This window comes from Drosophila santomea, chromosome 3R (genome assembly GCF_016746245.2).
Source record: "Drosophila santomea strain STO CAGO 1482 chromosome 3R, Prin_Dsan_1.1, whole genome shotgun sequence".
NCBI lineage: Eukaryota > Metazoa > Arthropoda > Insecta > Diptera > Drosophilidae > Drosophila > Drosophila santomea.
The window spans coordinates 26,984,792-27,010,452 of record NC_053019.2 but is presented as its reverse complement, the minus strand read 5'-3'; the positions used below and the strand labels follow the sequence as shown (position 1 = coordinate 27,010,452).

The 25,661-nt window shown below is 46.7% G+C and overlaps 5 protein-coding genes across 6 annotated transcripts; 3 read left to right on the top strand and 2 right to left on the bottom strand.

Annotated features, from left to right (window-relative positions):
* Positions 1 to 48: 48 nt before the first annotated feature.
* LOC120453212 (acyl-CoA Delta-12 desaturase) lies at positions 49 to 6,712 on the top strand. The gene is made up of 6 exons (XM_039637803.1): positions 49 to 238; positions 4,260 to 4,666; positions 5,385 to 5,515; positions 5,573 to 5,964; positions 6,021 to 6,196; positions 6,253 to 6,712. Exons 2-6 carry the CDS (start codon positions 4,261 to 4,263, stop codon positions 6,414 to 6,416), a joined length of 1,269 nt encoding a protein of 422 aa, XP_039493737.1. The 5' UTR covers positions 49 to 238; position 4,260; the 3' UTR covers positions 6,417 to 6,712.
* Positions 6,713 to 6,824: 112 nt separating this feature from the next.
* Positions 6,825 to 8,336, top strand: LOC120452158 (acyl-CoA Delta-9 desaturase). The gene is made up of 4 exons (XM_039636254.2): positions 6,825 to 7,067; positions 7,201 to 7,331; positions 7,462 to 7,667; positions 7,731 to 8,336. The coding sequence occupies exons 1-4, from the start codon at positions 6,902 to 6,904 to the stop codon at positions 8,230 to 8,232; spliced, it is 1,005 nt and encodes a 334-aa protein (XP_039492188.1). The 5' UTR covers positions 6,825 to 6,901; the 3' UTR covers positions 8,233 to 8,336.
* A 3,839-nt stretch (positions 8,337 to 12,175) lies between these two features.
* LOC120452157 (acyl-CoA Delta(11) desaturase) lies at positions 12,176 to 18,127 on the top strand. Its single transcript, XM_039636253.2, has 4 exons — positions 12,176 to 12,993; positions 15,925 to 16,055; positions 16,642 to 17,033; positions 17,217 to 18,127. Exons 1-4 carry the CDS (start codon positions 12,570 to 12,572, stop codon positions 17,653 to 17,655), a joined length of 1,386 nt encoding a protein of 461 aa, XP_039492187.1. The 5' UTR covers positions 12,176 to 12,569; the 3' UTR covers positions 17,656 to 18,127.
* Positions 18,128 to 22,480: 4,353 nt separating this feature from the next.
* LOC120452580 (trafficking protein particle complex subunit 1) lies at positions 22,481 to 23,217 on the bottom strand. The gene is made up of 3 exons (XM_039636864.2): positions 22,994 to 23,217; positions 22,797 to 22,939; positions 22,481 to 22,738 (listed from the first exon to the last, which is right to left on the bottom strand). The coding sequence occupies exons 1-3, from the start codon at positions 23,090 to 23,092 to the stop codon at positions 22,543 to 22,545; spliced, it is 438 nt and encodes a 145-aa protein (XP_039492798.1). The 5' UTR covers positions 23,093 to 23,217; the 3' UTR covers positions 22,481 to 22,542.
* A 32-nt stretch (positions 23,218 to 23,249) lies between these two features.
* On the bottom strand, positions 23,250 to 25,542 carry LOC120452578. 2 transcript variants are annotated; one of them, XM_039636862.2, is made up of 5 exons: positions 25,211 to 25,542; positions 25,042 to 25,159; positions 23,909 to 24,985; positions 23,730 to 23,839; positions 23,250 to 23,659 (listed from the first exon to the last, which is right to left on the bottom strand). In XM_039636862.2, the coding sequence occupies exons 1-4, from the start codon at positions 25,427 to 25,429 to the stop codon at positions 23,772 to 23,774; spliced, it is 1,482 nt and encodes a 493-aa protein (XP_039492796.1). In that variant the 5' UTR covers positions 25,430 to 25,542; the 3' UTR covers positions 23,250 to 23,659; positions 23,730 to 23,771. The 2 variants fall into 2 exon arrangements, with proteins under 2 accessions (XP_039492796.1, XP_039492795.1); XM_039636861.2 differs by having other exon boundaries at positions 23,250 to 23,674; positions 25,211 to 25,540.
* Positions 25,543 to 25,661: the final 119 nt, after the last annotated feature.

Below are 25,661 nucleotides of genomic sequence, written 5' to 3'. Positions count from 1 at the left end.
CGCTCTTTTGGATGTAAAATGTCGACCGTTTTCAGAGGGCGTCGTTAGTCAATTGAGTTCGTTCGCCTGGTCGACAACAGCGGAGAAAGCGAAGCGAAGCGAGACGAGAAGAGTAGAGAGTGTGGAGCGCGAAGAATCCGAATCCCGGCGTATCCGTATCCCGAGAAACCCCCAGGATCCGTACCACCAAAGTTATCGCCGCGGACTCAGTTGCCCAGAATCCCGAACCACACGAAAAGTAGGTTCCAAAAGCAAAGTGATCACAGACTGTATAATCGCGGTGTACCATATGGTTTTTGTTAAGAACTCTCCGACAGATCGACAATATAGCATAATAGTGTTATTTGAATAGTTATACCCATTCCCCCAAATGACTCTTTAAACAGAAAACGAATAACCGGCGATTATATGGCTGTTTTTTATGCGCCTCTAAGTTTATGGAGCATACGCTGCAACAGGGAAGCTCCATTTATTGGTCCCCGCCCACTTGGTGTGGTATTTGGATAGTATTCCCAATCCCAGTAACAATTCCAATCCCAATTCGACTACCCGCACCCCTGCCTCCCCTCAAACACACAGCTCACATGCAAATTGTAACCCAATTGTTTGCTCATTTCTGTCATTACCAGCGTCGATTAGGGGGAATGAATGGGGAGTTCGGTGGGAGTCAACAGAGCGAGTAACATGCACACCCCACCACCACCCGCCGGAAAGCGCCACTCCATCCAGTGAAAAACCTCCGAAAGAACCTCCCCCAGGTGTTAGCTCTAGACTGTATACACATTATTATCCCTCACGATTTGATTGCCGCGACACGCGTTGACCCACATCAATAAACCGACCAGCCGGACTGACTAACTTGGGTTAGAACTCTCAGGAAGGGGGGTCTATAAACTCCCCCCTGAAATCGGCAATTAAAGAAAGAAATCGCTCATGAGCTACACTTAATTTCATTGAACAATTTAACTAAGCACCTACCAATTTAAGGAGTTTCCAGTTAACGAAACTCGAAGTCCTAATGGTTCTGAACTGTTTGTGGGAAATGTTTATACAACTTTCGTGATATTTTTGCTGGCTAGTTGTACTTTCCTTTCAAAATTCTTGTTTATTGTTTAGTCTGAGCCGTTGAGACGCCAGATTCTGTGACAATCTCTATATCAAAAAGCGAGATCGCCAAACGAAACAAATATTATCATTTCTTTCACAGATGTGTTGCACTTAGAGTGAGCTTATTGATATAGGGATAATATCTATATCACTAAACTCACAAAAGTGGTTTCCATAAGCAACACTCGACTCGCTAATTCCTTGGAAACCGCTATCGCCAACCCTTTCCAGGAACAAACAGTTCCAATGCTTTTTCAAGTGCTAAATAAGAGTATTTGAAAATTGATTTAAATGATTTTTCACATCATATTTGGCTACATTTAATATTCGCTGCCGTGGGGGACTCAATGGAACTGCCATGAATATGTAGCACTTTGTTGCTATACAAATTAACGAAAGAATGCCGTCTTTAATTAGCTAGGGCTCTTTTGCTCAGTGTAAGCATAGTTTGCCAGCGATCTGGTCTGAATTATCTTTAGATAGCGAGTGCCTCAATTGCCCCGCTACCATTAAAAGCTCCAATTAAAGGTGCCAGCCGGGCAAAAACAAGTGGCGATACGATACTTGATCTCTTGGCTGGGAAATCTGTGGGGTTGGCTTTTCTCTGCCAATGCAATACGTACGGGAAAAAGCTCCCTGCTCCCTGTTCCCTGTTTTTTTTGGGAGCATGGAAAATTTCCAATAAAATTCGGCATTTCGGTATTGAAATCGCTCGCTGGCTGAGTGACGATATGGGAAAATAGTTGGTGATACGACGACGTGCGAGCCATCAGGCAATTAGCCATGTCTGGGGGTGTCTAGAAATCGGAGAGGAGTACGGGAATCGGATACCGCCAACCGGACCCGTAGAACCTCTCGATGGAATCGATGGACGGACGGACAGCTTTATCGCGGGCAGCGAAATAAAAACACTCCAGAGCATTTTGCCAATGCCAATGCCAATAAAATAGTGGCCAAATGGAGGGGCGTACATACTACAAGTATGTTTATTATTATTTATTATTGGGCCGAATTAGATTGTTTTTTTTTTTTATGCGCGACTGCAGTGCGTTGCCAAGTTGGCGCGTTGAAAATTAACCAAACGAGAGTGAAGTGGTTTTATTCGAAACCTAATTTATTCATGCGAAAGTCGCGTGCTCGGCACCAATGAAAATGTTGATCAATTCTTGTGACAGCGCTCGTCAGAAGGTTCTGCTCACATTCCACATGCCCTCTTCGAAATTAGCATTCGTGGCTACATTTTCTAATTGAAAAAGCTGGGGAGTGTTTTGCCGTTTGACGTTTGGCAGCCCCACTGTGCCGAACCCGTTCGGTTCATTATCAATATGTAAATTGATCAGACTCCCCCAATCTTATCGCCCCAAGGAATTGCGTAAGGGGAGCGATTCCTCGGCACCCCCATTACTCATGCCACTCAGAACACCTGGAGGGGTCAGACTGGAAGTGAATCACGCAGTCGGCTATCGCAAGGGAGTATTTGCAATGGTCGATAGGCGTCTTATCAGCGCTCTTAGCCCGAAAATTTTGAATGAATCGCGTGTAAGGGGTACTGCAGGGGGGGTGGCAGTCCAGTGGGGAAAATATGGGCCAGGTGTGCAATGCTTATCAGCAAGGCAATAAGCCATCGCACGCACGAGAAACAGATCGACCATTCCCCCTTTCGACCGAAGACCATAGGAAATGTTCTGCGGGGGCGTCGACTATTCGACTATACCCAGTGTTCGTAGAGTCCAAAGGTATATGGCTTTTGGGTGGGAGTGCGACACGGTGAAATCAATTCTCGCCAATTTATGATTGCAATTCTGGGCTGTTTCGCAAGTGGCGAAAATGCTGAATTTATTGCATCGGAAAGAGTGGAATATTTTCAACACTGGTAGCCAATTGAAACAACTTTGCTTATGTCAAATAGATAAAGTGAGAGAAAAAGAACATTAATAACTTATAAATTAGTTTAAAATGTGAAATGTTTATACTTTTCGAATTCAGGGTATATTGCTTTCGTTTTACATTCCAAGAAGATCATACGTTTGTTTGCCCAGCTGCCCCCGGCTATTTAGATGTGTTTAAAAATCTATTCACGATTTTCCCACTTTCCGCAGATATTTATTTAACTTTGGTACATTAGTGATTTGGTTTTACTGTTCCATATAACAATAAAAGTTCAGTCCGTCTGTTTATTGGCTATGATATAAGTGTGATAACTTTATATGTAATGCATTTTATGTTTGTGATTTTTTAAATGATAATAATTCTGGATAATTAACTTATGGTAGTCGGTATCTCTAGGTAAGAGACCTTTATAAACCTATAAGACCTTTAGAAAGAGGAGGTTAGATAAGGAAACTATGAAGCAATTGGGCTCATGAGATTAGGAATCGCCGAAATCCCCGCCATTTGGGAAGTTGCATGACGAAGCGGAATCATCCACTGATTGCAGACAGTGTCACACCATACTACATGAAATTAGTTCGAATTCTGGCCCACCTGCGTGTGCGAAGATCCACCTGTTTGGCACCTGCGTGTGAGTCACTCTTGTTGTGACTAGATGGCCATAATGATGTAGTGTAGTTCCAATTGCCATCGACCAGATAGTGGCCACTTGCAGATCGGCGATTGCAACATGGAACTCAACTGGCGATAAGCTGCGATAACGCTGGCCCTGAGTGCCGGCGTTTATTCCACAAATAAAACTGTATAAACGGAATGCTGTTAATATCCAGAGCAAACCCTTCGAGTCCAAGGGGGGCGGTTTGGGTGGGTGGGGCGTGGCACGTGAGGCTGGCAACAGATTTCACACCAACTACAGTCGAAACTCGCAGAATGGCCTGCTAATAGTGCCTATAGCGCTTATAGCCATCCTAAACTTCAATTAGCGAGTCTCCGTAGATTTGCTTTGATAGCTCAGCGAAAAAAAAAACTAGTTTAGCGGTCAACAGAAGATGTTTACAGTACGAAGGGTTTATTAGCCTTTGGTTGTTTGCTTGGGCATTACTCATGACTGGGCTTATTTTACACAAAATCATCAGATTAAGGAGTATTATTTTGGAATATAAATGGTTAAAGCTCTCTAGCTGGCAACACTGCGTATGAGTAACGTAATGAAATTATACGGAAACAATATGCTAAACCAACTCTACCTTCTACTATTGCAGCATGTGCCTTTCATCCCCGATTCCCGGCCAGAAACAGGCGCCGTCTGTGGGCCACTGCAACGGATCCTGCAGCCTGGACAGGAACGGCAACCGCAGCACCACCACTGTCCCGAATGGAGGAGAGCTGAAGCACAGAGGCCATGCCACAGACGCTACATCACACACCCCGGTCACGGATGAGGACAATCTGGGCTACAAGGAGGAGAACGCGGTCTACAAGGAGCAGCAGCTGCTGCAGCAACAGGACCAGAAGCTGAAGGAGTCGGAGCAGCAGAAGGAGCAGGAGGAGGAGGAGTACCATCCGCAGATCAGATGGCCCGATCTGGGAGCCCAGACCTTCCTGCACGTCGGTGCCCTGTACGGACTGTACCAGCTCTTCTACGCGAACTTCTACACATTCCTCTGGGGTGAGTGTCCACTGTGGTGTCCCCGTGTAATTAACATCTGGGCAGCTAATCAGCTAATAAGCTAATGCCCCTGGTCGCCAATCTGCGTAATTGCATCTGCCAACATGCAAACAGCGTTTCGATGGTCGGCTATTAGGTATTTGTAACCAAACGCCAGTCGCGCTGTTAACTGGGCCAGTTTAAATTGGCTGTCTGTATTACCAATCCCCTGGGCAGAGGTGCTCATTAAGTTCTAATGCAGATGCATGGGAATCATTGTAGCTTAAATGTAGATAAATGTTACAAGTTCTAGTGTATATAAATTAAAGATCACAACAATGTTGCTGCTCGATGTTTTTGTCCAAAATGACGCATGGCAGTCAGATTTGAATGAGTTAATGTTATGCAAGAGGTAAACAACCATCAGGTTGTATCTGTATGCAAGGCAGCCCCGTGAACTTTGACCGCTGACAATTGAAGTTAACGAACGCCTCAATTGCCCGATATATATTCGTATATTCGGCTGGTGATCGAACGTTAGGAAGAGCGGCAAAGATTTCCGAGCAACGGCCAAATAGGCCACCCCGAATTCGTAGATATATTTAGAGCCGGGCGTTGTGTCATCCGTCGAGCAAATCAAGCGAGTCAAGAGAAGCGTCATCAAACCACTCGCTGTGTGTGTGTGTGTTTTATTTGTTTGTTTAGACAATGACATCCGTTTGTTCGTCCCCTCTTCCAGTGGTGGTCACCGTCTGGGTCTCCGGCATCGGCATCACGGCGGGAGCCCATCGCCTCTGGTCCCACAAGTCCTACACCGCCTCGCTGCCCCTGAGGATTCTGCTGGCCTTTGCCTTCTCCATCGCCGGCCAGGTGAGTGTTACCTCATTGTCCATCTGGGTAGAATGTAACTGATTGCTTGACTTGCAGCGAGATGCCTACACGTGGGCGCTTGATCACAGGATACATCACAAGTTCTCGGAGACGGACGCCGATCCTCACAATGCGAAGCGTGGCTTCTTCTTCGCCCACGTGGGCTGGCTGTTCCTCACGCCGCATCCCAAGGTGGTGGCCAAGCGGAAGGTCATCGACATGTCCGACCTGGAGGCGGATGCCGTCTGCATGTTCCAGCGCAAGTACTATATACCGCTCTTTGCGCTCTGCTCCATCGTTCTGCCGGTGGCTGTGCCCTGGTACTTCTGGAACGAGGACCTCTGGATGTCCTTCTGGATCAACTTCAACATGCGCTTCACCTGGACCCTCAACGTCGCCTTCTTCGTGAACAGCGTGGCGCACATGTACGGCAACAAGCCGTACGACAAGTAAGACACATCACTGTACTTTTAGTCGCCAAACCTTAACCCTAATCCCACTCCAGGAACCTCATGTCCACCGAGGCGCCCATCGTCTCCCTGCTGGCCATGGGAGAGGGTTGGCACAACTACCACCACGTCTTCCCCTGGGACTACAAGACGGGCGAGTTCGGCAACTACAGCCTCAACATCACCACCGGCTTCATCGACTTTTGCGCCTGGCTGGGCCTGGCCAAAGGACGTGAGTTGAATCCTCTGCCATTCCAATGCATCTATACTAACTTAAACGCCTTGCAGGTAAATCGGTATCCCCTGACATGGTCTTGAGGAGAGCCAAGAAGTGCGGCGATGGCACTCGCTTCCTGGACGATGACCATGCGCACAAGGATTCGGTGTGGGGCTTCGGGGACAAGGACATTCCTCGCGAGGATATCGTGGAGCTGGCCAAGATGCAGAACTGAGCTAGGCCGTGTATTATGTTTTCAGCCTGTGGTTTTCCTAGTATTAAGTTGTAGCACCAAGCCATGCCTTATGCTCTGTTTTTTATCGAGGACCGGAGTCTTCATATGTGACTCCGGTCTTCTAAACTAGGCTATGACCCATCACCCATCACCCGACACCCAACACCCAACACCCAACCCATCCCATGCCAACCCGGATCACTCGGATCTCTGGGATCGCCGCATAGGCACGCTAATCTCCCATCGTTGCTTTCGTTACTTACCTGCGGGTCAATAAACTATGTTTTGTATTATAACACCACTCGACTCTGAACACCCTTGGAATACCCGAGGCTTATGCATAGGCAATGGGTCTATGAATAATCCAGTGCAAATCGCTCGTTTGGTTTCCGTAATTATGGCGGGCTTTCAGTAAAGTCAGGACCGTCGCGAAAGGCGGAACCAATTGGGATACGGTTTTGGAAAAGGAACTTGGCAAACCCACAATGGAAACAACTAAAGTTAAGCAGACGGATCAGAGTGGGGACTCCATACACAAGAAACGCGATGCCATCTGGCCGCTGGTTCTCTTCTATATCCACTTTAATATCCTCGGCGTCTATGGGATTTACGTGCTGCTCACCAGCGCTTCGTGGGCCACGATTTTATTCAGTGAGTTCGGGGGGGCTAAACAGCTCCACGTGCCGCATACCAAGTGGTTGGCTTCTTAACCCCAAATATCTACCTATCTACAACTCATCTATCTGCAACTCATCTACCTACAACTCATCTATCTGCAACTCAGCTGCGCTGCTCACTCTCCTTGGCACCTTGGGCGTCACAGTGGGCGTGCATCGTCTTTGGGCGCACAGGACCTTCACCGCCTCCAAGCCCCTGAAGGTTTTCCTCATGTTCTGCCAGACGACCGCCGGTCAGGTGAGCCAATCCCCCCCAGAGCTTTAACGCACTACGCCTCTGGCGAAAGCTTTAGCTAGTTTGGTTTTACCTGAGACACGAACCTGTTTGGTTAAGTTCATAGTTTCATAGTTTGTTTGTTCCGATTCAGGGCTCCATCTACAGCGTGGTTCAGGCCCATCGTCTCCACCATGCCAAGTTCCAGCAGGACGAGGATCCCTACTACAGTAAACCAAGCTTCATGTACGCCCAGGTGCGCGGTGGCCTGCTGAAGTACTCGCCGCAGCAGGAGGAACTGCTCAAGGATGTGGACATGTCGGACCTGGAGAGTGATCCTGTGGTCATGTTTCAGAAGAGGTGAGACTTCACCTAATCTGAGCTATCAAACTATCTTATTGAATATACTATATACTTTTCCAGGTTCTATGTCCTGCTGTACATCTTCCTGAACGTACTGCTCTCGGTGAACACTCCGTTCCAGTACTTTGGTGACTCCCTGGCCACCTCCATGTTCGTGGGCTTCTGGCTGCGCAGTCTGATTGTCATCAACCTGGGAAACCTGGTGCACTCATCCCACTTCATTTGGAGCATTCACAAGGGCTTTAAGCCCACCGATTCCAACAGTATCTTCCTGATCACCAAGAGCTACTGGCCGCAGTACCACTACCTGCTACCCCGGGATTACCAGAGTGGGGAGTATGGGAACTATGCCTCCGGAATTGGTTCCTCCATGATCCGTGTGTTTGCCGCCCTCGATTGGGCCAAGGATCTGAAGACCATTGGATCCGTGGCCGTGCGCCTGGGACTGACCAAGGCGGTGGAGACGGGTCGTCCGATTGTCGAGTGCATCGAGGAACAGGTGGAGTTGGAGGAAAACGCCCTGCCCGCCAACCATTTCCTCAACCGGGAGAAGTTCATGTGAAGTTATGCGCCCATTGCATCATCGGCCCACTAAAATGATGCGACAAATGGTCGCGTCAGTCGTAAAAATAAATTAACCGCCGCGGAAAGGGCGGGTAGAGTAAACTGTGAGCCTAATTATTGGTCAGCATAAAAACATAGTAAACAGAGGTGCAGTTCGAACTCCGTGGCATTTTCGTGGGCTTGAATGGAACTGGAAATGTCGATGGAGCTGGAGATGGAGGTGGGATGGAAGACCAGGGTAAACAATCTAGCTTACAAATCACAGGTCGCCCTAATTATGCATTCCCACTCACACAAAGAGAAAATAGTATCGCTTATTTCTTAATACGAATTTCGAAGTTCGGTGGGCGTTAAAATAACACTTAGATAACTTAAAAGTGGGCTATGTGGGGGCTAACTATATTTGCTTCATGGTAATGAATGTTATGAGTGGAAAATAACTTCAACTTTCATATAGGAAAGCTTCTGCGGGAAAGGATAGTATAATAGTAACCACATTGATTACTTATTTCAAGAGTTAAACTATTTTCTTTTTGTGCACTATTCCGACTCCATTTCAAGTCCGATTTGGACCCTTCCTATTTGGCTTTCGCTTGGCTTTAGATGGCAAATCATTTGGCAATGGGTTCGTTTGCTTTCCCATGATCGAATCGCTTGGCTATCGGGAATTGTCCGCATATACATATATATTTATACATATGATTTTCGGCATCAGGTGCTTTTGAGCCGGGTTTATGGGTTGTGCCTAATGATTTTATTAGCCATACGCAATGTGTGCTCAGTGGCTGTGTCGCTGATTGATCCGTCAATATTGACTCCGCACTCAGTGTCTGCCCAGAAGCCTTTTCCCAACCCATCATCCTCTTTCTCCTCCGATGTTTGCTCATCAAACTTGGTTTAGGCAAACTATGCGCCTGACTGGCAGCCCATCGATCGATGCCATTCTAATGCACACATTCTAATGCCTATATTTGCCAGTGATCATAATCCATAATTCAGCTGGGTGTGAGCATTCCACACTCAACGCAACTCCACTGACTCACATTTCAGTCGGCCACTTGTACCAATTCCTAATGACTCTGCGCTGAAGTGATTACTAATGAATTTGCCTGCTAAAAGCTGGCACACTTGAAACATTTTATGACCAACAAGTGCTTAAAATTACAAGCACACGTGAGGTGTAGGGCAAATTACTAGGTAAACACAATGTTCTGGCTATAAAACTAAAATGAATAAGATGCGTATTCAAAAGATATTGGCTTGTATAGAAATACGAATTATTTGAATTAATCCTTCGGGCATTGATCGTTTTATTTTTTCACGCTGCTAAGCGATTGAACCTCACTTTGTTTCCCTGTAAACTCAAAAGTATCTGTGAGATCTTTCGCGGTGTATCCCTATTCGCTTTTAGCTGTTTGCGCTGTGGCAGATTTGAGATTTGAGATCTGAGATCCGCTCCGCTCTGTGGCAAATTGCAGTCGCGTCGCGTTCTGCGCTTTGTTTAGTGTTAATTTGTTTTCCATAAGCCGACTGACTGACTGAGCGACAGTTGAAGGTTGCACAAATACGTGGAGTACGCAAAATCGCTGTTGACTGGTTGCTTATGGCTTATGCAACTTCACTACTAAAGGCTACCCAATAGACCCCGAAAATCTACCTATCTAGTGTCGAATTGGGCAGGTGTTGCTTGGATGCTGGGGGCTCACCATTCACGGTCTAATCGCTGGCAAATTGAAATATCTCGCGCATGAATGGCCGTCTTTTGAGCCAAGAACAGTGGAACGGGAAGCGATTAGTCAAAAGGCACATACATATGTACATACTCGTATGTCCCTGATATTTATGTCTGGGTACGCGAACAATAGAGAGCTGGCTTTGTTGAAGGGGAACTTTATTCATATTCTTTTTGGCCAGAACACTCATATAAAGCGCTGACAGTGCGAAAAGAGAAGCTGCGCAATATATCAAAGTGGTTTCCAATAATTTCTGTTTGTTTATAAACAAAGCAGAGGCAACACACCATTCGCCACCATCCGCGAACGATTTCCAAGTGTTTTTCCCTCTGTCCCTCTGCGTCTTTGCATAATTGGCTAATGGCCGGGGCCTTACAACATCAGCACCTCATCAGCAGCAGCAGTAGTATCTTGCAGATACGCCATCCCATCCCATTCCATTCCATCCACAGTGGGTCGAGAGCCAGAGATCAAAGGGTTAGGTCGCGTGACACCGCAAACGACCGTTCGCAGATTCAGATTCACTTCAGATACAGATTCACATTCGGATTCGTATTTGGATTCGGAATCGGGTTCGGATTCGGATTTTTTGGAGAGAAGTCGTAAACCCAGTTTTACGATGGGACAGGGCAGAGGGTTTCCTTGGCTGTGGGGTTTTATTTCGCCGCGGGTTCGCAGCTTTTGCTTTTGCTTTTGGGTTTGGGTTTTAATTAAGTTCGGTTTCTGTTTCTGTCGCCGCGGTTACGTAAAGAGAAAGCAACTCTCGTCTTCGGACTTCGGGAGCTGAACTTCATGATCATCGAACGGCTTTTGACTTTGTTCAACACCACACCACACTCTACACCACTACACGCACACATGGAGCCCTGCTAAAAGATGACGATTTGGATCGATATTTATAAATAAATGTGTGTATCTCTGTATCTTAAGCTTGCAAAAGGAGAGATTGTTCATATGCAAATGGGCAGCAGCAGAATCGCAGAATCCGGACAGTGCTTTTGAAATAGAAATCGCTGCGAAAGAAAGGTCTTCTTTGAATATAATGTTCAATGAATGCAGAATCTAACGGGCGGTGATAAGTTGTGTGCCGTTGGCAACAAGAGAACAAGTGTGTGATTTCGTCACGTAGGAAATACACAGACGTAACTCCTTCAGTTGGCGTGCGAAATCTCATGGTCCATGTTACGAATTCAATTTCAATTAGCGAGTGCAATTAGAATCGTCTGTGCAACTTGCAGATCGCCAGTAAAACTCGAGCATTCGTGAGTAATCGTGAAAAGTGCCGGCAGACTTCTTGTCGGTTGTTGAATGTTCGCGGCGATCAACGGGGCAGGGGAGGGGTACGGGGGAGACATGTCTGGTGGTCGGTGGTCAGATAAGAATACACATATGGGTGCAGACCGCGTGGTACTGTGTAATGAGTTGGATTCGAAATAAATTCGGACAAAGATGGAGCAAAACAAAAAGGTAGAACACATCCTACTCAGCAAGAGATGTCGCGTAAAGTAGTTAGGGCTACTCAAAAAGTGATATATATAAAAAGTTATATACAAAAAGTTATATTTAAAAAGTTATATATAAAAAGTTATATATATATCAAATAGTTAAATACTATTGACATTTTCGGTGCCAGCTCGCAAGTGAACGTGCATGTTCCCAAATTTTTGGAAACCTTTCTTCGGAGTTTATGGTTTTCAGCGGAGATACAGTTTGACCTACTGATGCATGACACCCAGAGACCCACACATTTGGCGTAATTTCGAGGTAGCGGTAACGTGAATTCGGCGCTGCTGACTGCGCTGCTGATTCTGCGCCGAAGCTTCGCTTTGCTTCGAACCGAACCGATACGAACCGAGCCGAGCCGATCTCATCCGATCCGATTCGAAGTGAAACACGAAGCTGCAGCCGAGGCTGTAGCCGAAGCTGTAGCCGAAGCCATGGGCTGCAGGTGCTCGAGCGTGTGTGTGCGTGTGTGTGTGAGGTGAGGCGGTGGCATAATCTTGGCCTTCTTGGCCATTTCGTCTCTCCATTTCTTTTCTTTTGGCTACCTTTGTGCGTCGGATCGGAAACTCCACTCCACTCCACCCCGCTCCTCTGCACTCCGCTGCCGTCCGTCAGTCGGTCAATCAGTCAACTTTGGCTCAGTCGCGTCGCTGCCCAGTTGAGCTGCTCCCAGCAGCAGCAGCGGCATAGGTAGGAACTTACACATTTGGCTACGATCATTTGTCTACGGAACGGCGCCGCGTTAAGTTCGTTAGACGCGAAACGAAAAGGAAGTCTTGAGACGCCGACAAAAGTACAAAGAAAACCCTAAGCGAACCGCGCATTCCGTTCGCAGTGTGTGCACTGTGTGTTGCTTTGGACGTTAGCCAACTCCAACTCCACCTCCTGGCTCGTACTTTTGGGCCAAGTACTGCGGCAATTTGGCCCCCTGAGTGTTTGAGTGTTAAGCTGTGAAGAAAGTTCGGCGAGTGTGCGCCAGTGCGGCAGTTACGAAACGCGGTTTCCGCCGGCGAACCCAAAAAGAAACCCGGGTTCCAGCCATATACATACATCTAGAGAATTACACACACACACACAAATAGATCTGTGAGGGCGAAAAATGGGTCACCTGTCCACGTCGGAGCGAGTGTGCAGCAAGACGCCGGCCATCGCGGGGGACTCCAGTCCGCCGCTCCTGGCCAGGCGCTCGAAGCTCCCCAATGGTGATGCCCAACAACAGGTGCGCCGTGGAGAGGACTCCTCGCCCGAACTGCCGCCCCGTGCCAAGCTCCAGCTGCCCCCCAAGCGGGAGGAGCTGCCCAGGTCGGTGGTGCCCAAGGAGATCGCCAAGCACGTGCCCAAGGATGCCATCAATCTGGAGGAGTACACCCGCACCTTTGTCGGCGATCGCGTGCTGGGCTGGCAGTTCCAGGCTCCGCTCAAGTGGGACAAAGTCATCCAGATCTCGCTCCTGCACATCGTGGCCTTCATCTGCCTGCTGACCTATCCGCTGCGTGAGCTCAATCCGTACACCACCATTTGGTGTAAGTATTGCCATACCTTCTCGCATCATCTCAACGATCCGCATCCGTATCCATATCCATTCCATATTATTCCATCTCCATCCCATCCGGCATTGCGTAATGCCCACTCTCTCTTTCTATCGCCTCGCATTTGGAAATGGTGGACGGGGACAGGTGTGGAAACAAAGAGTCATCTCTGATCGATGCTGAAAGGGAAAAACGTTACACAGCGAGAAAGTCATCATAACAAGGGTGTGGGGATTGTTCAGATAAATCAGAAGTATATTTTAGCCAATTTTTACTAGATATGAAATTTAATATATATTTATAAGTTGAATAACTCACATTGGAACTTGAAGTCAAGATCACCTTTTAGATATTATTTTGGCCAAGTTTCGGGTGCTTGGGAAGTAGGAGCCCCTATTTCTCGCAGTGTAGATGTGTTGCTGGTGTCGCTGCTGCTGATGATGTTGTCTTTGCGGCTTCCACTCCCCCACTCCCCCGAAAAATGGGTTGCCCCACCAATTATTTGCAATTTAGCGCGCCCAGCGCCTCAAGCCCGTTGGCCTTTTCTTTCTCTGGGCCATTACAAAATGCGTCCCCTTGTTATTGCCTTTAATTGATTGCCGCTTAACACTTGGCCGCCCTTTCCCCCAAAAAAGACCCACTATTTATATTGCCCTTCAGCTTCTGCCTTTTGTTATACGACGTGTGTGTTGAAATCTCTTTCATTCGCTTTACTTTTGGGGTTGGGTTTTCAGTATTCGGTGTTCAGCTTTCAGCTTTCAGCTTTCGGCTTTTCGCTTTTGGCTTTTGGCTGGCATGCAATTTCAGTCTCAGCATAAAAATTGACTGACACAGGTGGATTGCAGAAAACAAAACCAAAACGTGCTGCCTCTGGTATAAATATGCGGCCAAAAGAGCGCTGGTCGCCGCGAAAGAGAAACAAGAATCGCTTGACACAAATTTAATTGGGTCTTTGGAAGATCTAAACCATTGTCATCGAACCTCGAAGTTGGGTAAACAAGGCTGAGCTAGAAATTTCTGGGTCTTTTAGTGTTTTCCATGAATCATGATTTATTCATAAATAGTTAAAAATAGTTTGTGGTTCCGAAGGTGGCTCTAGATAATTCGAGGACTATCTTCTGATCTTAACTTGTATGGCACAGTAAGATGCTTTATCTGCCTTTTAACTGCAGATCTTCAAAGTTACCAAGGTGTAACCATTTTAGATCTCAACTCGCAAGACTCAAAACCCAGACAAACCAGACAAAAGATGATTTATCTGTGCGGTAAGCACTGACTCAATTTATGAGCACTACACATGCGAGTAGCAAAAAATCGGTTGACATTGAGACAGAAATCAGTTTGGAGGGGGGATGCTCCACCAGCGATTTCGTTTTCATTGGAATTACCAGGTCATACGAAGCTGCAGGTACTTGGTTACTTGGGTTACATGGGGCACTTCCCCCTTAATGGCCGTGCAGCGAAACATGCCTTAATACCTGGTAATTTTCAATATTTATTGCACATTGTGTGGTATGACAGGTAAAAAAAACGGAGTATCCTTGCAAGCTGCGTATCCCTTTTTGGGGCGTCGAGCTCGTAAATATTTTGGCAAATTGCCGGACGAACGTGCAGCGCTTAAAGATGCTCGATGATGCTCCTGAGTGGCATGCTGGGAATTATCATCTTTTGCCGGTTTCGTAGATGGCGAAAATTGTCGTGCTCGGTTCGAGATATTGATTAAATGCGATGAGACTGAAAATCAAGGGAGCAAAAGCCGCCGAGGTGACTTACATAAGCGCATTAACATTGGGCGTTAATGAATCCGGCCAAAAAACTAACATTTGTATAAGGAGGCAGCGGGCAGCGAGTCAACGCACTTCTTGCCACTCAGGGACACAGATGTTTTTTCGGTTTTGGAATCACAAAAGATGAACGGCGAATGGATAATGCAATACAGCGATTCCGTAGTCAAGTCGGAAATCTAATTTCGAAACAGACTGAACTTGACCTGTATTTGCTTGCAGTGCCCCAAGTTGCACTGCATTTAAAATGCAAATGCAAATCTCAAAATTAGATATCGTGATATAGTCATTCGAATGGCAGCCCAAATATAAATGTGCACTGCCATTTGCATTACCGCAACAAACAAGCACAAGAAATGGGAATATTTCATGAGCAAGTTGGACCCCAAGATACATAGATATACATCATATATGCATAGATTTAATGTACCTATGGTTATGGTTATTGGTTTCTCAAAGTTCAGCCCATAGGTGGTCACCCATTTGTGGGCACACCAATGTTAAGTTTGTTCATTTCCGCACTCGGCGTGGCCTTTAATTGTTAACTTTAACTTTTTTTTTTTTTGGTGTTTTGGTGAGACGAAACTGGTTTTGTCGCAACATTTTGAAGGCTAATCTTTCCTCGAATCAATTGGACGTTCCATTCAGAGAAATCGTTAATGGTTCATTAGTTGGTTGCCGAAATATGCGAGGTGTGAGCATATGCCCAAAGATCCCTCCATATCGGCGATCGTTAGTTGAGGCGGAAAACCCTCTTGCTATCAAATAGTCATTACTTCTAATTATCCCATACAATGGGAATGGTGACAATGGCATTTTGCATATTCTAATTGAGGAACTAATGGTTGAGATCGACTGCAAGGGCTTGCACCTGATATTTCTGATGACAGTAGTCGCAGTCGTGATCAGTCATTCACCGAACTGTCTGTCTATTATAAAGTTCCCCGTATCGACAACCTTGGGCGATCTTGGTTCTCTTTTATACTCCATTTGTTTGTCCGCGGAATTAGCACTCAGCCTCAAATAGCTCAATTTGCGGAAATGTAATTTCGGGTTTTCCTATTGCCATCCAATTAGCACGGCTTTTGTTCAAAAAATCTTTATAGCCAAACTTACATCTAACTCTCTTTATATATTTTAGCCTTCTTTATGGGCGGCGTGGCCGGATTCGGAGTTACGGCCGGAGCCCACAGGTTCTGGACCCACAAGAGCTACAAGGCCAACACCGTGCTGCGCTCCATTCTGATGGTCTGCTACTGTGTGGCTGGACAGGTGAGTTGTGTGGGGTTTTATATGGGTTTTGATCAGATGGATTGCAAGATTAGTTAGTCGACCTTTGGCACACGTAATGCCACCTGAAGAGTGGTCCGCAATTTGCCAATTCATTTGACGCGACACCTTCGTTTTTGCGTTCATTTTTCGGGGTTGTAATGCAATTAACATTAATTGCATCATTAAGTATAACAACTTAATGCCTGTCGCGGCTGACAAACTGTAAAATTGACAATTCCAACTACTCGCCAAAGTGCTTTGTGTATCCCGCAGATACATTTGTCTTATTTAATGACTGCAGCGATTAAGCGCAGCCACAGAAGCTAAAATCAAGCTCAGCTTGAAAAGAAGATATATACATTGTAAAATACGAGTATGTACCTACATATGCTGAGCGACTTGGATATTAAGAGAAGCCATCAAATTTGACGACGTGTTAAATGAACCCCCTGACCTACCAAAGATTTCAGCGTTTAGATACGGATACTTTAAAAGATATATCATTTTCACGGTCAATTTCGTTTTATTTTAGAGTTTACAGTTTATCATATAACTTCTTTGTGTAATATCAAATAACGCTTTTCAGAACACGCTGTATGATTGGGTTCGCGACCATCGAGTTCATCACAAATACTCGGAGACGGATGCGGATCCCCACAATGCCAACAGAGGCTTCTTCTTCTCGCACGTGGGCTGGCTGATGATGCTGAAGCATCCGGAGGTACTGCGTCGTGGTCGCCAGATCGACATGAGCGACATTCTGGCCGATCCCGTGGTGCGCTTCCACCAGAAGTACTTCATCCCCCTGAAGACCTTCTTCTGCTTCATCTTGCCCACCATCATCCCGGTCTACTGCTGGGGCGAGACCTGGGCCCTGGCCTTCATCCAACAGTGCCTGTTCCGCTACGTGAGCAGCCTCAACTTCACCTGGTCCGTCAACAGTGCCGCCCACCTGTGGGGATCCCGCCCCTACGACAAGTAAGTGTGATTAGTACAAGTTCGTTACTATGTCAGATGCTTATACTATCATGTTGAATTTGGGGAATGAGTGCAGGTCACATTGCATGCCAAATATCTTTAAGTAAAGACTAGAATGAAGAGTGCCATAAAAGGTTTCTACTGACATATCTAACTGAGCTGCCGTTATCTCTTCCTCTCCAGGCGGATCATGCCCAGCGAGAACATCTACGTCTCTCTGCTGGCCATGGGCGAGGGATGGCACAACTACCACCACGTCTTCCCCTGGGACTACAAGGCAGCTGAGCTGGGCAACTACACCGTCAACTTCACCACCATGGTGCTGGATGCGTTCCACAAGCTGGGCTGGGCCTGGAACATGAAGCAGCCGTCCAAGGAGCTGGTGCGTCGCACCCTCGAGAAGTACGGCGATGGCACCCACGCCTCCCAGCTGGGCGGACCCGAGGAGTTCAAGGACGGCGTGGTGGCCGGTGCCACCATGGTGGGTCATGTGCACTATGCCGAGGTACCGGATCCCGAGCTGGAGTACGATGCCGAGTCGAGCAGCACGGAGAGCGCCAAGTTGGATGAGAACGAGAACGAGGGCGAGCGGATGAAGAAGTCGAAGAAGGCGGCCAACTAGGGACCTCGAGGATCGGGATACTGGCGTCCGGGCATCCAGGTCGAGATCGAGAGATGGGCTCGCGGATCACCGATGGGAAGGATCGTCACTTAATCTTGCGTCTGTCTATGCGAGGGCGGGACATAGTCGATAATCGTTTTTTAAATTAAACCCTATTCTATTCTATCATTATCCAAACCAACACACCTGCACCGCAATGGTTAACAATCACAATCACACTCACTCCAACACCCAACACCCAGCAAACAACAACTAACACTCAAACACCCAAAACACCCAAACATCCAAACACCCACATTCGCTCATTTTCGTATCTTCATTTGTGTAGGTTTAGGTATTTAGCACGGTACGACATAAGTTATAAGTCACACACAAATTTACGTATAGACGACAACAACAAAACTTGCTCTCCGTCCGAGACAAATAAAAAGAAAATAAATATTTACAAATAAAAACAATTCGAAAATCCAAAGTAAATCTCCTTTCAATTGGTCACTAATCGGGGGTCTCTCAGATATGAGTTCTATTCAAACTCATATTATATCATATTGGAAGTAAGGCCATTCACATTGGCGATTGGCGATGGAAAAATCTGCCTTATGCAAATGAGCCTAAAGTGCGAAAAGTGTTCTAGAATTAATTTACCATGACAATGAGTAAATCTTCCATTGCATTTGGGATGATTCGTTCTAGGAAGCTCTAAGCGAATTTTAAGTACGGCAAACAAGAAGTGCGAAAACTGTTTTTGAATATATATTCCCAAGATTACCATAACCTAGTCTATATAAACAAGTGACGTCAATACACCGGAGTTGTGAAATCTGAGTTCTGGCAGTGAGTCACGAATAATAAATAGAACTATGACACGTGACTCCAAAAAGATGCCTGTTATCTACTTCAGATTTAGTTTCTGTTCCAGTACTGAAAGTATCTAATGCTCACTTGTTTTTCAAGTGCAGAATCTTTCAAGGGCTCTCTAGTATTTGTAAGCTATTTCAGCTTGGTTTTACAGATCTTAAAACTTAGTACTTGGAGTGTTTGCTTATCGCTTTTCCCAAATGTACAATTGCCATTATAGAAACGTGACAATATAGCACAATGCCATCTGGAGCCTATAAAAGATGGATGTGTTAAAGTAAATATGCACACACTTAAAGTTCAGAAAACGATGTTAATCCGTGCAGCAAAGTCGCCACTTCAAATGTATCTTAACAATTACTGGTGGTGAAAATATCTTCCACTTTGATAAACTCATTTTCAAGTTATTCAGTCCAGATGCAAATGAAGGTGGCCAAAACCCACGGTGGGACTTCCACTCAACCACCCTCGAAACTATCTGCCAGTCACACTTAATGACAATTTGAGGCTGTGACGAAATTAAAATTCAAATGGAAATTTAAATTGAAATGGGAAATGGAGACGCCGCTTGCCATTGTTGTCTTCCAAGGCGCTATTACACATTTATGTTTTCCGAAAGGGGAGTAGCTGGTGTTTAGGCCAAGTTAGCTTAGGCCAACTGGTTTCCCTGTGACTTTGACTTTGGACTACGTGACGAGGTGGGCATCTGGCAAGGAAGCGCGCCTAGACGCTAGTCATAGTTCCCTAATCAATTAACTAACTTCCCCACCTGAGATTCCCCCCTCAGATCCTCCACTTGGCCTGGCCTACGTGCACTCGGCACGTACGCCGATCTTAAACTCAATCTCCAGAAGAACCGAGAACCGAGAACCTTGAAAAGGTTCAAGCCACCAGACATTCAAGGGGAATTCCTGGAGCATCGCCCTCTTCTTTATATCACGAGTCTCAAGTGCATGGGAGTTCCCGATCGACGGGTAACTTCATTACTCCTGCCGCACTTTGTTTTTATGACTTGTATGCTCACGGAGCTAAAATATGGTAATTATGCGAATATTTATAAGCAATTTTATTTTATGCCATGCAGAAAAATGTATGGAGATTTTAGTATGCAACAATAAGTAAATATATTTTATGCAGAGATTTCCGTGTACCAACATATTCGGCTCAGTCGAATATCAGTGCTGACAGGTAGCAAAGATTTCTTTCTGTGCACTCAGTCTGTAGGCCAATTGTTGGGAAGGTCAAGTGCTTTGCCAATATCAACTGTCCAAGCAATGGCCAAAAAGTGCCAGGCCAAGACTCCACGGTGACACCTTCATCTCATTAGCGTTTCGGTGTGGCTGTCATCGCCATCACCATCGCCATCGCCACCTAATTGGTGACGAGCCAGTGGACAGCAAACGAGCACTCGATTCAGGCCACTTTTGTGGGCCTAGTTAATTGAAGGTTGTGCCAAAAGGGCTGCATCGGCATTTCATTACTCCCATTGGCGGGCGTTCAATGGAAGAGTTGAGTAAATAGGTGAGTGTAACTCCACCAGGCCTAATAAATGAAGGCAGAGTTTTGAAATCCATTTGTTTCTGCCCTGAATATTACTAATTTTATCTAAAATCACTCTATTTTCACAGGCATAGATCCATATGCAGATATCATACATATTCAAATTTCAGCTTGTTTTTTGTCAGCAAGCTGTAATTAATAGTTTCAAGTTGGCTGAAAGCGATCGAACTGAGATAGCCGGTTTTCCAAAAAAAATGAACTTTGTTCCCAGTCAAAAAACAAAATCAATAGATACTTTTGTTCAGAAGATTTCGATTGTATAGGGTTCTATAACATCCCATGATCTCTCCTCTGAAAACTTAAAACGTGCTGCTTTACTTTCGTTTAGCAGATTCCAACTCTCTTGGTTTGGATATCGTTGAACTTGTACGTTGTAAATCATGCTGGTTGGCTATTTTTAAAAATCACTAATGTTTTTTGAATGCGAGATAAACAAAAAAGCAGCGGATTCGCATAGCAATTAATAAGTTATAGGGCTCGGCCTGCCCTGAACTCTGGTCGGCTTTGTCTCAAGATTGATGCCAAATTTATGGGGATTTCTTTTCGAGCATTTCCCCAACTTGGCGCGCAAAACAGCCAAATTTGGTAAGCGACAGGCCTATGAATTTGCATAATATTTTAACTGGTCGATATGGGCATTTTGGTGGATCCAGTCCGCCTCCGGCTGTTCGAAGAGCCTTGATCGCAGCACGAGATCCGTGTGGGTGGGTGGTCATCCGGCGGCGTCACATCTCTGGCCCTCTTTCTCTGGAGAAACTGTGAGATAAATAAATAGCGGCCACAATTGCTCGTTAAACTTTTAATTGCGCAGGGAAAGAGTTGCAGCGATCGTAAAGCAATCAAGATAGCGGTCGTTTAATGACGTGACCGGGCGACAATTTCCAATTCCTAGGCGTTAATAACCTTGCCGCGCGATCCGGAGTTTCTATGACGCAAAACGCCAGTGCCAGGTCGAGTGGCCCGAATTTTGCGTAACTTTGGCGAATGGCAAACGAAAGCTTCGACTCCGGCACTCCACTACTCCGATACTCCGATACAATCGACTTCCCCCAAGACCCCAAGATCCCAGATCCACGGCTAATTGGAAGCCGATGCTGTGACATCGAAGACCATGATTGGTGGTATGCAGCCTCTCTTTCGGAACAGGTATACATCCATCTATGATATGAGCTAGTGCTTCCAGCTGAGAGTCTACGCAATTGACGATTTTGAAAGGGCACCTTTATCTGGTGGATTTGGTAACCTGTGCGTGCTTTCAGTTGCTTTTCCTCGGCTCGGCATTTTGTCGATGGTCCATCATCATAAGCTGTTGATGTGTTGGTCGAGCATTTGATTTATTTGCGCGGTCTTTGGCCAGGGCGTTTGGCTTTGAAATTGATTTCTTCGATAGCGGAGAAAAGAAACCGCTGTGTGGTTCCATTTTTTATTGTCCCCCGCCTGCGGCTTTTGCAATGCTAAAACCTGTTTTAAAATTCGTCAAAGACAATGCGAGCAACAAAACCAAAAAACAAAATAAAACGAGCGCTAAAACATACAAAACATATTTAGTGCAAACGTCTTATGACTTGCACAAATCGTGTTGAATAAGTGAGACATCGGGCAGCGCACAGAAAAGAGTATCTCCACAGCCACATTTGTATATTTGCCCCTTCATGCTGCCGCTGCGGATTCGACGACCAGAGAGGCAAAGCAACTCCCCCGATTATGGATGCATTCTGCAAATCATTTTCATTTTCATTTTCCGCGGCAACAACGTATAGTTGCGAAAACCCTTGACGAGCCGAGCTGAGTTATCTGTCAAAAATTGCAGGTACACGGGTAGAAATACATTTGTTACATGACTGCAAGTCGCTTTCATCTGGCCAAATATTAGCGCGATCTATCTGAGGTCCAGTATGCAAAACAGGCCATAAACTTATAATCACTAAAGTTTTAACAGCTCTACATGTGTGCCTAATATTAGTTGACTCTTTTTTTTAATTTAAAGGTTTCTCTGGCTACCTGATTTGGTTTTCGATTGCAGTTCATGGGCAGAAGATTCGTAGCTCTATTCATATCAATCACATCATTTTTAGCCGTGTAGTCCCAGTTCGCCTGCAGCAGTAATTTTCTCAGCACATGGAGTTGACTAAAACCTTCGAGTTGCGGCAACCTCTTTGACATTTGTCCCCCTTTGTGAGCAGTGGCTTTGGACAGTAGACAGTGGACAGGTGGACAGCGGACAGTGGACAACAGCAAAAGACAGCGCTTGCGCAACCGTGAGGCCAGTTTTTCTCGCTGGCCCCGCAGACATTTTAAGTGCATGCCGTTTCCGGAGCCCGGATCTCGCGGGCTGCATTTCGGAGCTGGAGCTGGAGCACTTGGCAGCGCAATTCGCCATTCGGAGCTAATGACATAGACCTTAGAGTTGGTGTGGCGGAATTTGCATGGCTACGTAATGAGAGTTCGAGCTTACAACTATTTATTTGCTTAGATATTGCGAATGCCGAAAATGGGCGACTGTCGGACGAACTCGTCCAGCTTGGACTGGAACAGCTCCGAGGTGACCACTGTGCCGGGCGTCCACAGCGGATCCCGCACCACGAACTCCACCCACACCTTGGCGTACAGCTGCTGCAGCAGCTCCTTCACGTTGATGGCCGTCGTGTCCGTGTTGAGAACGAATCTAGGATGAAAGAGTTGAGATGATGTTCGATGATTCCTGCTTGTTTCAATCAACTTACTTCAATCCAGAGGGAGTTTCCAGGTAGTGCAGGGCGTAGCGATTGGTCTTGTAGTAGAGGAAGCCCTCCTTGGGATCGTGGGGCGATATCTTACTCACAAAGGACTTGATGGAGAAGAGCATTCCGTAGGTGAGTTTCGCTTCCTAAAACCAATCCGCATTTATTGAATAAGTTAATTTTGTGAATGAATCTCTTACTTCCTCGCGAGTGATGCCCGATTTCTTGGTGCGATTCCATTCGGCGTAGTGCAGCAGTGTGCCGAACTTGTCGAATATGTACAGATTGAAGATGGTCATGCTGCAGAAGCTATTTGGAATGGCATTAGCCGTGAAAATGCGCTAATTCTGGCGAATTTATGGAATGCAAATTACTTCGATTTCCGATGCAAAACAAAAACATTCGCCAGGTGCTGCCAACCTGCGGCGAATCGGTAGTAAAAATACCAAAAACAGCTGCGAGTAGGCTGTACGCCAGTGCTGCCCATAAGACGTTACGTTTTTATTTTGAATTTTAATTGCTTACAAAAATCAATAATTTAGATAACATACAAAATGAGATCCATTCTAAGGCCTTATTTGATTTTGGACTTGGCAGATGGGCTGCCCTATTTCGCTTTTTTTTCTTCCTGTTCGGGCATCTCCACCACATAGGGATACTCCTCCGGATGATGCACATGCTCCCGACTGGATTCCCTGCTCTTCAATTGGATGTCATCAACAGGTGTGCTCCTACCTGTGGGAAACTTCGGGGCATTTCTGTTCTGCAGCTCTGTGGATTTCCCGCTTGGTTTTTCCTCAGTGATGTCAGCCATCTCCACCGTCTGGGGATATGCGGCAAACTGGATGGTCTTTCTCGATTCGGAGCTGGTTGTTGAGAGGCTTTGGAGGAGTAATTAGATGGAATACTCCTGGATGGATTACTACGTGGTTTCACCTGTCTTCACAGCTGGGAAAAGGGAGCTTTGTTCGCTCCATTTTAAAGTACCGGATTAGGCAGGCGATGATGGGCTCGGTGCCGATGATTGGCATCTTTGTTGGGATTACCTATGTTAACCAGAAAAAGATTACTTTTGATTATGAGAGCAAATGATAGGTATCTCTCTGGTTACTCACTTGACCTGGTGCTCCTTTGGGCGTCCCGCCTGTCGTATGGCCGGTGGTTGTCAATGAAGTTCTCCTGCTTGGTGAGCAGCGCTCCCTCGGAGGTGGGATTACTCAGACTTTGCCGGAATGCAGCTCCACTCGCCTGCAAGCGACGGGCCTGGAACTCCCGGTTCTCCAGCTTCAGGCGCTCGAAGTGATCCTCCGGAAACTGGCGCTTGGTCACGCCGGAGTGTCCATTGTTGCTGCGCCGCTGCTTCGATTGCTCCTCTTGGCGGCGACCCTGGGCGGGATTGGATTTCTCCGCAGACCGACGGGATCTGGACTCTCCACCACCTCCGGCACCATCTCTCTGATTGTTCGAAGTGCGACGCGACTCGCCAGCTGCCTGGGGATGCGAACTCCGCCTGGTCTCCTTCCCCTCGCCACTGGTGACAGTTGGTAATCTTCGGGATTCGTTGGTGTTGCTGGTTATTTGCTGAATCCGCCGAGCTTCTTTCACTACTTCCCCTCTGGGTAACCATCTGGATTCAGTGGCGTTACTAGTTATTTTCGGTATCCTTCGGGAGTCCGCCATCTCCCCGCTGGTTATGTGGTGCAACTTCCTGGATTCGTTGGCACCACCAGCCATCTTGGTGGACCTCCGCGACTCTCCGCTCGTGATGTTGGGCAGTCGCTTGAGTTGGTCACTGGTCATGTTGGCTATTCTCCTTGTGTCCACCACCCCGCTGGTAACCGTCGGTATCTTCATGGCATTGGACATCCGCTTGGACTCACCACCGCCACTGGCGCCATGATGAGCTTTCTTGGATGTGGACGGGTGCTCCCTTTCCACTTCGGAGTTAGCAGATCGCCAGTTGGGTCTCTCTTTGCGGTGCTTTCTGTCCGTTTCCTGGGATTCCTGATAGGACGAGTGTCCCCTGCCACGCGATCCCCTCCTGCTCTCCTCCTCCTGTCGGCGGCGATCCGTTTGCAGACTGGTGGTCCTGAGATTCTTCGATTGCACCATCGGCAGTAGCATCGGCATGTTCGGCGGAGTGATCATGCCAGTGGTGTACTGCTGACCTCTCGGCCGGATTTGGTACTCTCCTGGTGAAGCAAGAGGTTAGAGGAAGGTTTCGAAAGCTATCTTTCAGTTTAGTTACCAGGCGTCTCCTCAACGTCTGAAGCGAATGGCGGCAGGTTGGCCGAGGTGCGCACATTGCGGAACATCTTCATTCCCCTGCGACCGAGCTGGCTGATTTCCGGAAAGAAGGTGTCCCACTGCGGAATGCTACGTTAGGAGAGGGAGCACAGGAATACACCTGATCTTACCAGGTAGAATATACCATACGCCAGGAGAATGGCCAGCATCAGGACGAGCGTGAACTTGGTGAACTGCATCAGGATGAAGACGAGCACACCTCCGAGCACCTCCATGTGCGCCACGCCGAGCAGCTCGAAGCAGTGCCGCACCTCGCAGATGCGCAACGTGGCCAGGTAGTCCAGCACGGAGTTCACTTGCTCGCAGGCGCACCCGATAGCGTCCGCCATGGCTGAAGTCGAGGAGTCTGTGTGCGTCCCAGTGAAGGCATTTCTCCCCAGCACAGGGTTTCGAAAAGCTAATGTGCGGCGAGACTTACTGCCAAAGCAAAGGCAATTGGATGTTGACTAGAATGGTATCTCCTCTTAATTGAAACTTCATGCTCTATTTATATGCATTAAATGCAATATAACTTTTGCTGTTGGGCATAGGATACATTTTGAAATTTCCCGCCTTTTATTG

Bases quoted from the DNA above. Each gene is read 5' to 3' on its own strand.
- LOC120452578 (XM_039636862.2), bottom strand. From the start codon at position 25,429: ATGGCGGACGCTATCGGGTGCGCCTGCGAGCAAGTGAACTCCGTGCTG. The intron at 25,160-25,210 runs GTAAGATCAGGT...AGCATTCCGCAG, and splicing joins CGTATGGTATATTCTACCTG to TGGGACACCTTCTTTCCGGA. The intron at 24,986-25,041 runs GTAACTAAACTG...TTGCTTCACCAG, and splicing joins AGACGTTGAGGAGACGCCTG to GAGAGTACCAAATCCGGCCG.
- LOC120452157 (XM_039636253.2), top strand. From the start codon at position 12,570: ATGGGTCACCTGTCCACGTCGGAGCGAGTGTGCAGCAAGACGCCGGCC. The intron at 16,056-16,641 runs GTGAGTTGTGTG...AACGCTTTTCAG, and splicing joins GCTACTGTGTGGCTGGACAG to AACACGCTGTATGATTGGGT. The intron at 17,034-17,216 runs GTAAGTGTGATT...CTTCCTCTCCAG, and splicing joins GGATCCCGCCCCTACGACAA to GCGGATCATGCCCAGCGAGA.
- LOC120452580 (XM_039636864.2), bottom strand. From the start codon at position 23,092: ATGACCATCTTCAATCTGTACATATTCGACAAGTTCGGCACACTGCTG. The intron at 22,940-22,993 runs GTAAGAGATTCA...GATTGGTTTTAG, and splicing joins CGGGCATCACTCGCGAGGAA to GAAGCGAAACTCACCTACGG. The intron at 22,739-22,796 runs GTAAGTTGATTG...CTTTCATCCTAG, and splicing joins GAAACTCCCTCTGGATTGAA to ATTCGTTCTCAACACGGACA.
- LOC120452158 (XM_039636254.2), top strand. From the start codon at position 6,902: ATGGAAACAACTAAAGTTAAGCAGACGGATCAGAGTGGGGACTCCATA. The intron at 7,068-7,200 runs GTGAGTTCGGGG...TCTGCAACTCAG, and splicing joins GTGGGCCACGATTTTATTCA to CTGCGCTGCTCACTCTCCTT. The intron at 7,332-7,461 runs GTGAGCCAATCC...GTTCCGATTCAG, and splicing joins GCCAGACGACCGCCGGTCAG to GGCTCCATCTACAGCGTGGT.
- LOC120453212 (XM_039637803.1), top strand. From the start codon at position 4,261: ATGTGCCTTTCATCCCCGATTCCCGGCCAGAAACAGGCGCCGTCTGTG. The intron at 4,667-5,384 runs GTGAGTGTCCAC...CCCCTCTTCCAG, and splicing joins CTTCTACACATTCCTCTGGG to TGGTGGTCACCGTCTGGGTC. The intron at 6,197-6,252 runs GTGAGTTGAATC...AACGCCTTGCAG, and splicing joins GCTGGGCCTGGCCAAAGGAC to GTAAATCGGTATCCCCTGAC.